Raw genomic sequence first — 14,362 nt, forward strand, 5'->3', positions numbered from 1 at the left:
AGGGAATGACAGATAAAGCTAATAATCTATACTTGTTTCTGGGTATTTGAAATGGCACTAAAAAAAGGTATGGAACTTGCAGCCTCTTTTTGTGGAGTCACGTATCCCCCAGATAAATATCGGAGTTGGGGCATCGGGCTTTGCTGCTATCATGCTGTCCTGTTACAACAACACTTGTTGTCGATGGCGAGCCCTGTATTGGGATTCCAGTAAACGCCCAGAGAGTGAAGGATCACCAGTTCCAGTAAGTAATCACTGTGCTATAAAAATGCACAAAGACAGTAAAATGTAAGATGAGTTCCTTTTTAAAATAGTCCTTTCCCGTAGTTCAGAATTCAACTACAAGGAAAATCTGTTTATTAGAGCCCTATTATCTAATAGTCTTTATCGGCACTATTTTTTGTATTATTTAAACATTTTCATTTTTTAATTATTTTGTTTTTTATTTCCAGCCTCACAGTAAAATACTCATCAATCACTCAGCATCCAATAGAAATCTGGCAGTTGAACCCCGTATCTGGTTTCCAACATTTTTTGGAATGGTATGATTCACTCCTGTATGTCCCTCCATCACAAAAAAACAGAGATTTAGTGAAATGACGTCATATTCAGTTGGCAATAAACATGTTTTTGTTGTTTTTAGAAGTGGAATATTAATATTTCAGTAGTGTTTGACTGGAATATTCTAGTGTATTTCTTACTGTAAATATGACTCTAAACCACTTCTTTTGTTTTCCTTTTCACTAGATGCTTTATCATTCTTTTTGTTGTGGGACAACAATTTCTACAATAGTAGTATGATTGCAACAGCCTGTTTCATTCAGAGTTTTATATGTAAAAGTCCTCCACTTTTGTTACTAGCACAACATTTTCCTAAATACATCTACATCTATGTGATTATCCTGCAATTCACAATAAAATCCCTGGCAAAAGTTTCAGTGATCCACCTTCAAGCTGTCTCTCTACTGTTCCACTCTTGAATGGCATGTGGGAAAAATGAGCACTTAAATTTTTCTGTGTGAGCCCTGATTTCTCTTATTTCGCAATTGGAGGAGAAAACTAATGATTGAAATTTCATGAGAAGATCCTGTCGCAACAAAAAATGTTTGTGTTTTAATGATTGCCATTCCAATTCATGTATCATGCCTGTGGCACTATCTCCCCTATTTCACGATAATACAAAACTAGCTGTCCTTCTGTGTACTTTGTTGATGTCATCCATCAGTCCCACCTGCTGCGGATCCCACACTGCACAGCAATACTCCTGAATATGGCGGACAAGCGTGGTAAGCAGTCTCTTTAGTAGACCTGTTGCACCTTCTAAGTGTTCTGCCAAGGATCTCAGCCTTTGGTTTGCTCTACCAATAACATTATGTATGTGATCGTTCTAATTTAGGTTATTTGTAGTTGTAATCTGTAAGTATTTATAGCCTTCATATTTGTGTGACTTACCGCATAATTGAAATTTAGCGGATTTCTTGCAGTACTCATGTAAATTCAGGGCCAATTGCCACTTTTCTCACCATACAGATATCTTATCTAAATCATTTTCAATTCACTTTGGTCATCTGATGACTTTACAAAATGGTAAATGGCAGCATCAACTGCAAAAAATCTAAGAGGGCTACTTAGATTGTCTCCTATGTTGTTAATATAGATTAGGAACAATAGAGGGCCTATAACACTTCCTTGGAGAATGCCAGATCTTACGTCTGTTTTACTCGACGACTTTCTGTCTATTACTACTAATTGTGACCTTTCTGACAGGAAATCATGAATCCAGTCACACAACTGAGGCTATATTCCATTGGCACCCATGTTTGGTTAGAAGACACTTGTGAGGAATGGTGTCAAAAGCCTTCTGGAAATCTAAAAATATGGAATCAATTTGACACGAGTATAAAGAGCTAGTTGTGTTTTGCAAGAAAGATATTTTCTGAATCCATGCTGACTATGTGTCAGTCATTTTCTTTGAGGTACTTCATAATGTTCGAATACAGTATGTGTTCCAAAACCCTACTGCAAATCGACGTTAGTGATATGGGCCTGTAAATCAGCAGATTACTCCTACTTCCCTTTTTCAGTATTGGTATGACTTAGTCTTTAGGCACGGATCTTTCTGTGAGCGAGCAGTTGTCTATGATTGCTAAGTATGGAGCTATTATATCAGCATAAGCTGAGAGGAACCTAACCGGTATACAATCTGGACAGGAGGCCGTGGATTTATTAAGTGATTTAAGTTGCTTTGTTACACCGAGGATATCTACTTCTATGTTTCTCATCTTGGCAGTTGTTCTTGCTTGAAATTGAGGAATATTTACTTCATCTGTTTTGATGAAGGAGTTTCAGAAAACTGAGTTTAATAATTATGCTTTAGTAGCACTGTCATCAGTGACTTCACCATTGTTATCACACAGTGAAGGTATTGATTGCATCTTGCAACTGGTGTGCTTTATGTATGATCAGAATCTCTTTGGGTTTTCTGCCAGATTTTGAGACAGAATTTCATTGTGGAAATTATTAAAAGCATCTTACATTGAAGTACGTGCTGTATTTCGAACGTCTGTAAAACTTTGCCAGTGTCGGGGATTTTGTGTTCTTTTAAATTTGGCATGCTTTTTTCACTGGTTCTGCAACAGTGATCTGACCTGTTTTGTGTACCATGGGGGATCATTACCATCACTTATTAATTTACATAGTACATATCTCTGAATTTGCTGTCAATATTATCTCTTTGAAATCATTCCACAAGTTTTCTGTGCTGACATGATCAGATAGAAAGGAGTGAAGACTGTCTCTTAAAAAGGTGTTAAGAGCATTTTTATTAGGTTTTTTTTAAAAATAGATACACTTTGCATTTCTTTTTTATGGTTGTATTCAGCCCAGCAGCAACTGCCTTTTGGTCACTAATCCCTTTATTCATCATGATACTCACTATTTGTCCAGGATTATTTGTTGCTAAGAGGTCAAGTATGCTTTCTCAACCATTTATGCTTCGAGAGGGTTCATGAACTAATAGTTCAAAATAATTTTCTGAGAAAGCATTCAGTACAATTTCTGATGATGTTTTATGCCTGCCACCGGCTTGAAACATATAATAATTTTACCAGCATATTGAGGGTAGATTGAAGTCACAACCAACTATAATTGTATTAAGAGTTGGGTACCTATTTGAAATGAGACTCAAGTTTTCTTTGAACTGTTCAGCAACTAAATCTTCTTAGTCAAGGGTTCGGTAAAATGACCCAATTAATTTAGTCCGATTGTCTGGTATAATCTCTATCCATACTATTTCGCAGGAACTATCTACTTCAATTTCACTACAAGTCAAACTACTTCTGACAGCAATAAATACTCCACCACCAACTGTACTTAATCTATCCTTTCTGAACACTGTTAGATTGTTTGAAAAAATTTTGACTTAACTTATTTCCAGCTTTAGCCAGCTTTCTGCACTTATAACTATTTGAGCTTCAGCTCTTTCTGTTAGGGCTTGGAGCTTTTGTTCTTTTCCAACATAGCTATGACAATTTACAACTACAATACCAATTGTTTCTACAAGTACCTTACTGTGTTTTACCTGCCTCCTTTTAGACAGATGCCCTTTCTGTGGTTCCCTGAGACCCTCTAACCTAAAAAACTGCCCAGTCCCTTCCGTACAGCCCCCGCTATCCATGTAGCCACCTCCTTTGTGTTGTGGACTCCTGAACTATTAAGCGGAACCTAGAAACCCACCACCTGATACTGCAAGTCAAGAAATCTGCAGCCTACGCAGTCACAGAACTGCCGGAGACTGTGATTCAGACCCTCCACTCGGCTGTGCACCAAAGGACCACAGTCAGTTCTATCGATGATGATGCAGATGGTGAGCTCCACCTTAATCTTGGAAGCAAGGCTGGCAGACTTTACCATTTCTGCTAGCTGAGAGCATTTGCTATATTGATTTGGAATTTCATACTTTTGTAAGTAACTCTTCACTGGAAAAAAATATACGGAAACAGGAAGAGAGTGAAAGTTGCTGAGAGCTGTGGAATACATAACATGGGGAAAATAATTCAGACTGCAGGGGTAAGAAATACATTTTAGAAAGGTGGAGAAGGAAGTTAAATAGTAGAAAGCAACCTTATCTGTCACTATTGATTTATTGGCCTTTTACTTTCACTCTCTCTCACACTTCTGAAAGTGCTTGTGTAAGCTCAGTTCACATCTAGAAATAATATGACCTGAATGATTCAAACATCTGATTAGAAATGTGTTCAATTTTGATACTGAGTGTGAAATTCCGTTGCGGTTTACGACTCGAAACTATGTTTGTTTCAGTAGTTTCAGATTATTCACCCACAAACTAATGAAAAAAGTCAAAACCAAAACTGGTAAACCAAAGAAGGAAAAATCCCTTTATATATTTTTGATTTTTGTGGGAGAGGGCAGGAAGAAAGTTTCAAAAAGATTTAAAATTTTGTGTGAAGTTGTTCAGAAATCGTGAAGTCCCTTCATTCTCAAATCACTGGGGAATATGTGTATTTATTTGTTGCTTATTTAGCCTGGCCAGATTGGGGCCTTAAGTCCCCCTCTTACATCTGACCGGAAACAACACATACAAAAAAATAGTATATGACAGTGACCAGAAAATAATTTTCATTATCGATAAAAATAGTAATTTTCATTATTGGTATAAAGAATAACTGTCAGTAATACAAACACTGTCCGAACAGGCCTTGCAGACCCAACAGTACCTACTGGCTGTCGTATTATCCTCAGTCCTTAGGCATCACTGGATGTGGGTATGGAGAGGCGTGTGGTCAATATACTGTTCTCCCATCCGTTGTCAGTTTTCGTGACTGACAATAATATCAATATCAATAATAATAATAATAATAATAACAACAACAATAACAGTAAAATTAATAATGATGAAAAAATAATGGAGGAATTAAGAATGTTATTGATTAATTATTACATAAAAAACTCAATAATAATAATTTGCATTATTAATAAATAATAATAATTGTCAATAGACTAAGAATAATAGTAGTAAAACTAAAAATAATAAAATAATGAATCCATTAAGAACCTTATTATCTTCTTTAGCACCTGTGTAGCATGTTTTGTATTAGAAGAACTGGAATAGATTATGAAAGAGGGGAAGATTGAAATGAAAGTAACAATGGCTGCCAGGAAAGAAGATGATCTCAATAGAGAACTCTGTCGACAAGAGAAGGGAAAAGTGGTGGGAGAGGAAGGGTTGATGAGATTAAGCTGCAGAAGAGATAGCTATTGTGATAGAACGTGTTTCATTGGCTGTCTTTTGCAATTCAAACAGATTTTAATTTTTATATTAAAAACAAAGATTCCAAGACTTACCAAGCGGGAAAGCGCCGGTAGACAGGCACAATAAAATGTGTGTTATTTTATTGTGCCTGTCTACCGGCGCATTCCCACTTGGTAAGTCTTGGAATCTTTGTTTTTAATATTATTATTAATAATATTTAATATATTTTTCCCATGTGGAAGTTTCTTTCTATTTTATTTATTTCTTTCTATTTTATTTACATCATAGATTTTAATTTTTTTAATATTTTGGGGAATATTGTTCAAAAGTCAGGTTACTGATACAGAAAATGATCTGAAGAACATGGCAATATTGTGTAGTGGTCCAGAGAGGATTTTACTTGCTTGAGAACAGGTATTTCTGCTGTTTTTTTCCTTCAGATATTAGTGTAATGGTTGAAGATAAATAAGAAGGCATACAGTGATCAGGATGATGATATTTTGTTCATAGGCAGGACTGATATGCACACATCACAAATGTATTACACACAAGCATTCATTGCCAATTCCAGCCGATGTGAGCTCTCATATAAAAGTCATTTCAGAATAGCATCACCATAATGAAGGATTGGGAGTATTAGTGACTCTGTGAGTTTCTTTTTAAGCTTGAGAGGAAATACTTTTGTTGGCCCTCCAAGATGCAACACCCTGAAGGAAGCATCCAAATCAGGTGAAATTCGCAGCATGCCTTTGCAGCGATGAGAGATACACATTTCAGCATAGGCACATATCACGGCACCAGTAGTGCTACCTACAAGCACTGTATAGAGGGGCAACATGCAGCCATGTGGACATACTGGACTTGTTCTTTCATTCAGTTGTTTTGTGTAAGCAGCTTCAGTATACCTTGGAGAAGACATTGAGCATCTTTCGAGCAAATTTCATAGTTTGTCTGAGAAAGAATAGTTGCTTACTGGGATATTGTTGCTTATAGGGATTGCAGATTATCCTTCAGAGAAATTGGTGATCATGTCAGACAGAACCAAGCAACTGTGATGCAAACTTGTAATCAATTAATGCAGGAGGGAATGACGGACCAACAGGACCAATTGCATGCACCTCATTGCATTACTGCATGTGGCTACAGGTATATTGTGTGAGTGGCAGTAATGGATTACTCTGCCACATCATGAACTATAGCACAACAAATTTTGTCTGTTACACAACAATCAGTGTCCGCACGTACCACTCGATGTTGTTTGCAGCAGAGTGTACTGTTCACAAGGCATCCATTGCTGTGTTAACCAATGAGTCAATGGCAAAGGCGTTTGCACTGGCAATGATGTGGTGAATGACTGACATGGATAACCAAATGGAATGACATTGTTTTTACTTATGAATCCCGATTCTGCCTGCATCACCACAGTGGTCAGCTTAAAGCCTGGAGACTCCATTCTGAGAGATTGCTGGACTGTTGTCTTATGCATCACCATACTGGCCCTGTATCCAGTATCATGGTTTGAGGTGCTATTGGATTCCATTCCCATACCCCCATAGTACACCTTGCAGATACACCAACCAGTCAGTGTCACATCTCTGAAATGTTGGAGCCTGTTGTCCCCCCATACCTTCAGAGCTTGCCAATGGCCACATTGCAACCAGATAATGCGCGATCACATGTGGCACATAAAGTTCAAGACATCTTCATCATCCATTGTACTGCATTTTAGCCTTGGCCTCCTTGTTCTTTCAATCTCTCGCCTATCAAAAATGTCTAGTTGATGATTATGGAATGACTGGCCTGGGATACACCATCTGCTACTACACCAGATCAACTTTGGCAATATGTGGAAGTGGCATGGGCTGCTATACTCCAACATTATTTCCAGAGCCTCTTTCATTCAATGCCAAGGTGTGTAGCAGCAGCTATAGCCAACAGTGGTGATGACACTCAGTATCGATTTCATCATATTTCTCACTTCACATGGGGCTGTATTTTCACTCCTGTAATCTTTGTACAACACGTCATCTCCCAAATCAACTTAATACTTGTCTTATTGTGTTAAACACTTAATGTAATAGTATGCCACTTAATGTGTAAATTATGGAAGCATTTTACATTTTTAAATTCGATCAGTAATTAAATGAAACACTGAAAATCAAATTTTTGCTGCCCCTTGAAGCCATTAGATACACAACCTGCAACTGGAACTGGGTGACCATTGTAGCTGTTTTGTAACATAGATCACTCTCCTGACAGAATAAATATCTTTCAACAAGAGACTTTAGAAGATAACTGTTATCAAAACAAGACAGAAAAACCATCTACTTATAGAAATTGGTATACTCTAGCTGAAGCTGTCAGAATAAATTGTTCTTTTAGTTGAGGTTCCTTTACCAAATAGAAGAAAAGGAAGCGTTGCAGACAGTGCTATTGCACAAGGATTTGTTGGAAGTCTTAAGTATTAGATGAAAACTTAAGTGCCAAGTATGGCAGTAACAACTTGAAGTTAAAGGGGAGAGAGACAGGCAGCAGAAGCAAGTTTTTTTTATGGGAATGTCTGTGCCAAACTAGGAAACCATAATTTGCTCCACCAATAGGTCTGGTGCACCTCAATAGGCTGAGCAGTCAGCATGTCTGAGAGTCACAGAGATGAGTTGGTTTCAATTCCCAGTACTTTCAGGTGTTTTTTCTTGCTGGAAAGGCTGGAACAAGGTGCACTCAACATCTGGGAGAGCAGATTGATGAGAAAATGCCTCTCCATACCACATTCCAGTGATGTGTTGTCAGAGAATGATATGATTTTTAGAGACTGATTGCAGAGTCAGTTATTCATTGTGATGGATCTCAACCTTGTTGATGCCTGGCCTGTAATTTCTGTATAAGTAACCAGTGGTGGCTTGTGCAAAATATTACCAGTATGCTACATCATGGAGGCCTGTAGCCTTTTGACTTACAGGGATAGTAAATCATAACTAAATTGGATAGATTAATTTTACTTACATAAACTGAACTATTTAAATATGATGAATGTCTGGAAAGTAAGTAATGTTTCTCAAACCAAAATTTATTTTTGCAAGAAAGAATCTTTCTTAAACTATTAAACTATTTTTCTACATAGTTGCCACCATTGTTCAGGCATTTGTCACTGTGGGAAACCAACATCTCTATGCCCTCTTCATAGGAAGATGCCTCCAGTGAAGACAGCCACTGCTGAACACAGGATGTTTTTTGCACCATTTTGTGGTTATTGAGTTTCTTCCCAGAGGTGAAACCATAATTATGGTATGACAGTGTGAAACATAATAATAATAATAATAATAATAATAATAATAATGGTTTATTTGTCCATAATAACTTTTACAGTCGTGGACATAGTCAGTCAGTACACACATGAGCAATAATAATAGTTTAGTAATAGAAGTAAAGTACATACACCATTAAAAATCCTTGATGGAGTACAAACATTTAGCAAATAACAGCTGCTTTAATTTTATTTTAAATATGTTTCCTTTTAACATTTTTATGGTATTTGACAGTCTGTCGTAAAAAAAATCTTCCAGCAGAAAATGGATTATGATTGGTTGCTTTTTTATTTCTGGATTTTATGTGGTAATCCACTTTCTTCCTTGTATTACAACTATGGATATCACTATTTATTATACTGTGCTCCATATTTTCTTTTACAAACAGTATAGTCCTTAGAACATATAATGAATACACTGTTAGTATATTATACTTAATGAAGTATTCTCTACATGATTGACGTTTACTAATATTCGCTATTATCCTGATTGCTCTTTTCTGGGCTCTACAAGCCCTATCCATGTTGGTGCCCCACCCCAAATCTCAATACCGTGTTGTAGGTGGGAGTGTATAATACCAAAATAGATTTGTCTTAAGACTGGTGACGCTATTATGCAAGAAAGGCGTTTTAGCAGGTAGGTATTACACGAGATTTTTTTTACACATGTAGCTGATGTTCTCCTTCTGTATAAGATGTTCATCAACTACAATACCCAGGAATTTGTGTTTATCAATTGTTTCAGTTGATAACTCGGGCTCAGTATCCACTTGTTTTGATTTGTAATTTAGCATAAACTCCATTAGAATTGTCTTTTCCTTATTTAATGCCAATTTAATGCCATATGTTCTGTGATGAGGCTAGTGTTCTTCATATTATTTTGCACTGCTAGCTGTTTTGTAGGGCCCCAGCTTATGAATGAGGTGTCGTCGGCATAATTCACAAGGTCTGCATTTTTTGGAGTTATTATATCATTGATGATGTACACAATGAACAGAAAAGGCTCAATAATACTTCCTTGAGGGACTTCACAGTTAAGAATTTTATAAGATGATTTTACTGTTTGTGTAAGTCCCCCAGTTGTATGATACATCTTAACACATTGTCTCCTGTCAGAAAGGTACGATCTTAACAAATCTAATGCCACTTCTCTGACCCCATAAGTTTCTAACTTATGTAGAAGAATATAATGATTTACAATATCAAAAGCCTTAGATAGGTCTAGAAAGGTGCCAGTAACTTTGTTTCCATCATCAAGCTTATTCAATACTGCTTGAATAAATGTGGCTATGGCTGTTATTGTAGACTTGCCCTTCGTGAAACCATGTTCAGAACTTTTTAATTTATTGTACTTAGAGAAAAATGATTCAATTTGATCAAGAAATAGCCTTTCTAACAACTTACTAAGTTTTGATGTCAATGAAATAGGCCTATAATTTTGTACATCAGTAGTTTTTCCCTTTTTATGCAGTGGTCTTATTTCAGTGACTTTTAACAAGTCAGGAAATGACCCCTGTCTGAAAGTGCTGTTTATTAAATGTTGCAGTGGCTTTATTAGCTCATTACTGCATTCTTTCAGAAATTTGGCTGAGATGTCATCCCAGCCACTTGATGTACTTGCTTTTAAGTTGGAAATGGTTCTCAGGATTTCCAGTACTGTAACACACCTCAGAAAGAACGAATTACTGACATTACTGGGATTTAGCACGTGCGGTGGGTTGATCACATCCTTCTTACTCATCTTACTAAATTGATCTATGAATCTCTCGCATACTTCCTTTGGGTCACTAACCAATTTTTCACAGTTCAAAACAAAAGGCATGGAAAGCTCAGCTGAGGCATTATGCTGTTTCATGACAATGCATGTCCCCATTCTGCTGGTGTTTCTCAAACATCATTCACGAATTCAGTTAGGAGCAGTTTAATCACCCACACCATATGGACCTGATCTCCCTGCTTTTCACTACCACTTGTTCTTCAACTTGAAGGATAATTTTGAAGGAAAGCACTTTGGCAGTGTTCAGCAGTAACTGCTTTAACTGACAGTATCTTTCTATGAAGAGGGCCTAGAAAAGTTGCTTTCCTGCTATGACAGATATCTGAAGAATGGTGACAACTATGTAGAAAAGGAGCTTAAGAAATGTCCTTCCTTGGAAAAATGGATTTCAGTTTGAAAAAATTTTTTATGGTTTTTTTCCTAAACAGTACTTACTTTCCAAATATTCCATGTATCATTAAATTTTCTGATTAATAATTTAACATTCTGAAGAATAAAATAAAGTGAAAGAGCGAAAATGATAGAAGTACTGGGAATTGAATCCCATCTTGTGAACTTTTAGTTTACACTCTTAACCATTTTGCTGCCACACTGTTTCAAGATCTGATGCTCAAAATTTACTCATACTCTGGGCATAAAATTTTAGAGAGCATTTTACCTCTTCCTATGGCCCACTAAGGTGACATATTCTAGGAACTTTAAGGGTCATCTACCTGCTTCTATTCACATAGTTTGAGCCTCAACTCACATCACCCTGTTATTAGATTTATGAGAGATCTACCTAACTCTTTAGATCTTATATTCTCATCCTAAGATCTACTGGAAAGGGGTCTATTTAGCAGACCATCTACAGAAGACACTTTCATAGTAAAAGGAGGGGGCATTTTCCCCTTTTGCTGTATTAATTTCATTTGTTCGTAACTAGTTTCAGTCTTCTAGGCAGTTTCTCAAGTGATTTTGTGGTTCTGTAATAGAAAAATATGCCTCACCCTTGCATATTGAAATGACAGAATCTTTAAATTTGTGTTTTCTATTCATTTTTGTCCACAAATGCTCTCAAACTAACAAGACAGCCAACGTTTCAGTGTAAGGCATAGCTTTCTAATGGCCAGAAGGCTGAAACTAGTCATGAACAAATACAATTTATACAGCAAAAGTGGAAAATGCCACCTTCTTTTAAGAAACTCATTGCTGTGGTACTCACTATAAAGAGGGAAAAAAACTGTCATGCTAAATTTACTCATATACTTACCTTTTTTATGACCATCTATAGTCTTTTGACTTACAAGCAGAGTAATTGTAACTAAATTCAATGTATTAATTTTCACATACATAGATTGAACTGTTTGAATACATTTAAACTTTATGATCAATTTTTTAAGGCTGCAAGGAGCAAAATAAAATAACGAGAATCATGTTGGTGACAGCATGAACCTAACATGGGTCAATGTATTGCCTGTCGGCATTCAATGTAGCTAACCACTCTCCCATGGAGTCGTTACTGAAATCACACCTCAAAAACCCCTCAGATTCTACTCTTGCACAACACATTACATGGAATTTCAAAGAAAAATACTGACCTAGTGCTGTAAGCAATGTAGCATTCACAGCCTTGGAAGGGATGATATCACATCAGAGCGTGTGCAGTAAAAATCGGACAACTGCATCTCATTCTCTGAATTGATCCAGAGCATGGCGGACCATTTCAGCGCTCAACACTGGTTTCTTGTTATCATGGAGAGAGCACTACAAAACGTGTTTTTGTCCAATTTATTTGGATACCAGCAAACATTCAAATATATACAGTGTAATTTCTGAGTGATTTTACCTCTGATTCAGAGAGAAATTTTATGTGATTTCGGGCTTGCATTTACAGAGAAATCACACAATTTTAGTGCGATGTTTACAGTGTGGTGTAGCACATTAGCACATGATAACCAGCCCCCAATGTAAAGTAGATTTCCTGGTTTTCCTCTAGGCAGCCCAAGCGGCGCTGCCAGAGATTGCAGGTCGTAGAAACCTGCCCATTTCTCCAATATACATGACCAAAAATAGATCACAAGATATCCTGCCACCAGACAATATTTAGGCTGGCACATGGCCATCTGTCAACAGTTCATTCTAAGCCAGGACTTCAGTTTGGACATCAATCCCATGCTGACACTACCACCACTGCTTCTGCCAACAACCAGTCGCCATTGATATGGACCATGCCCTGTATCACGACAGTGCCATTGATGGATCTGTCTTCATGATTGTGGATGTCATAAAACTTTGCTTGAATTGATCTTGTAGTATACTGGCTGTAGACTGTTCCAAGGGAACTTTAAGTCTGTACCTAGGTGGAAGAACTTGAACCTTTTGTGGAACTTGAACTCTGTGCATTGATGGAGGAACTGAACATTTAGTTGAATTTTGCTTTAGTTTGAATTTTGCTAGCATTCTCATTTGCGTGATCAACCTGTTTGTTTACAAACAATGGTATTCAGCCAGTGATTTTCAGCTTCCCAATCATGGATTATTATTTATCAGAGTAGATGAGCAGTGATTTTTGGCTTTCATAATAAACTTTTTGAAGAATCTTTGACATTGTTGTGTCATTTGTGGTGGATTCTTCAGTGGGAGTATTCATTTGGGTGTCTGTGTGAATGTTTGTGTGACTGTATGTACTGTTGCTGGAAAAAAGAGCTAGTCTCAAAAGTTGATTTGAATGCTGTTTTCTGTTACATATTTCTCTCCTGTTTATATGTAATATTTTGTGCTGATGTTGGATGGAAACTTATTGTTGCATGGAAACTTGCTTACAGTTGTTTTTAAGTTTAATGACAGTGTATTAGCTCGAAAACTTCTATTAATTTCTATACAAATTCTAAAACTGCAGTTCACTTGCAGTTTATTGCAGATTTCTGTAATTTGTGAACAAAACAAAGTTAGCATCTGGTAGTGTTTCTGTTCATACAATACAGATCATAAATTACTGCTATAGTGTTTGTATGATGGCTCATCTTCCACTCTACCTGTGGCTACGTGGCGTTGTGCTTATATTCTCTCCTTGTAGAGGCCGCTCCTATCTTGATGTCATTCTAAAGAGGGGTTCATCAGCATACTATTGGCTGACGGCTGACATTGTCTCACAGCCCTCCGTGTTCTTCCGTTGTTGATCATCATGCAGGCACTTATCGTTACACCAGAACATTCCTCTCCCCAAAGCAACAGCCCATTGTCATGTAGGGAGAGCAACAACAGCAGGGGAGGCAGGAGTATGGATGCTTCAATGGACAGGAAGCTGTGACTGCAGGGGATGTCAAGCTTCCAGCCATACCCTGCCATCCGGCCTTCACTCTGTTGGAAATGTCCCCTGGAAAATGACCAGAAGGGTATGCGTTTACCTCCTGAGTCCAATAACCTGATGTAGAAGGCATCAGCTGTTGTGGTGTGTGTGGGTCGAGCTCCATCAGTAGGATGAGAGGAGGCGGAGGCTCAGTCTCCATGGGGTCGCCACGTGGTGTCGTGATGACACCCTCTGGCAGCTCCTGTGGCCACAGTGTCCTCGGGATACACGAATCAGGGGGAAAGAGACACAGAAGGATCACTGTGCACATGTTAGTGGTAAGTTGATTGTGATGTCAATGGTGCAATCCGTATGGACCCGAAATGAGATACATGCAAGCACCCCGTACCCACGATCCGCTGCCACTAAAAACCCTACAAAACACAATATCATGCAGTGCAAAGTGACACCTGTGATCTTCCTTGGGCACCGGATGCTGAGGAGAGTGGAGCATGTGGAGTAGAAATCTGCAATAAACTGCAAGTGAACTGCAGTTTTAGAATTTGTATGGAAATTAATAGAAGTTTTCGAGCTAATACACTGTCATTAAACTTAAAAACAACTGTAAGCAAGTTTCCATGCAACAATAAGTTTCCATCCAACATCAACACAAAATATTACATATAAACAGGAGAGAAATATATAACAGAAAACAGCATTCAAATCAACTTTTGAGAC

General features: G+C 37.5%; 1 protein-coding gene across 5 annotated transcripts in view; it reads left to right on the forward strand.

The window, feature by feature from the left end:
- The window catches only part of LOC126273199 (cilia- and flagella-associated protein 161-like), a 376,598-nt gene that overhangs the window by 307,469 nt on the left and 54,767 nt on the right, over window positions 1-14,362 (forward strand). For 3 of the 5 annotated variants that reach the window (XM_049976740.1, XM_049976741.1, XM_049976739.1), the window contains exons 5-6: window positions 83-244; window positions 453-542. In XM_049976740.1, the coding sequence (XP_049832697.1) occupies window positions 83-244; window positions 453-542 (252 nt within the window). The remainder of the gene's footprint in view (window positions 1-82; window positions 245-452; window positions 543-14,362) is intronic. The other 2 variants (XM_049976743.1, XM_049976742.1) reach the window with 1 other exon arrangement.

Source organism: Schistocerca gregaria, chromosome 5, assembly GCF_023897955.1.
Source record: "Schistocerca gregaria isolate iqSchGreg1 chromosome 5, iqSchGreg1.2, whole genome shotgun sequence".
In the NCBI taxonomy this organism is placed as follows: Eukaryota; Metazoa; Arthropoda; class Insecta; order Orthoptera; family Acrididae; genus Schistocerca; species Schistocerca gregaria.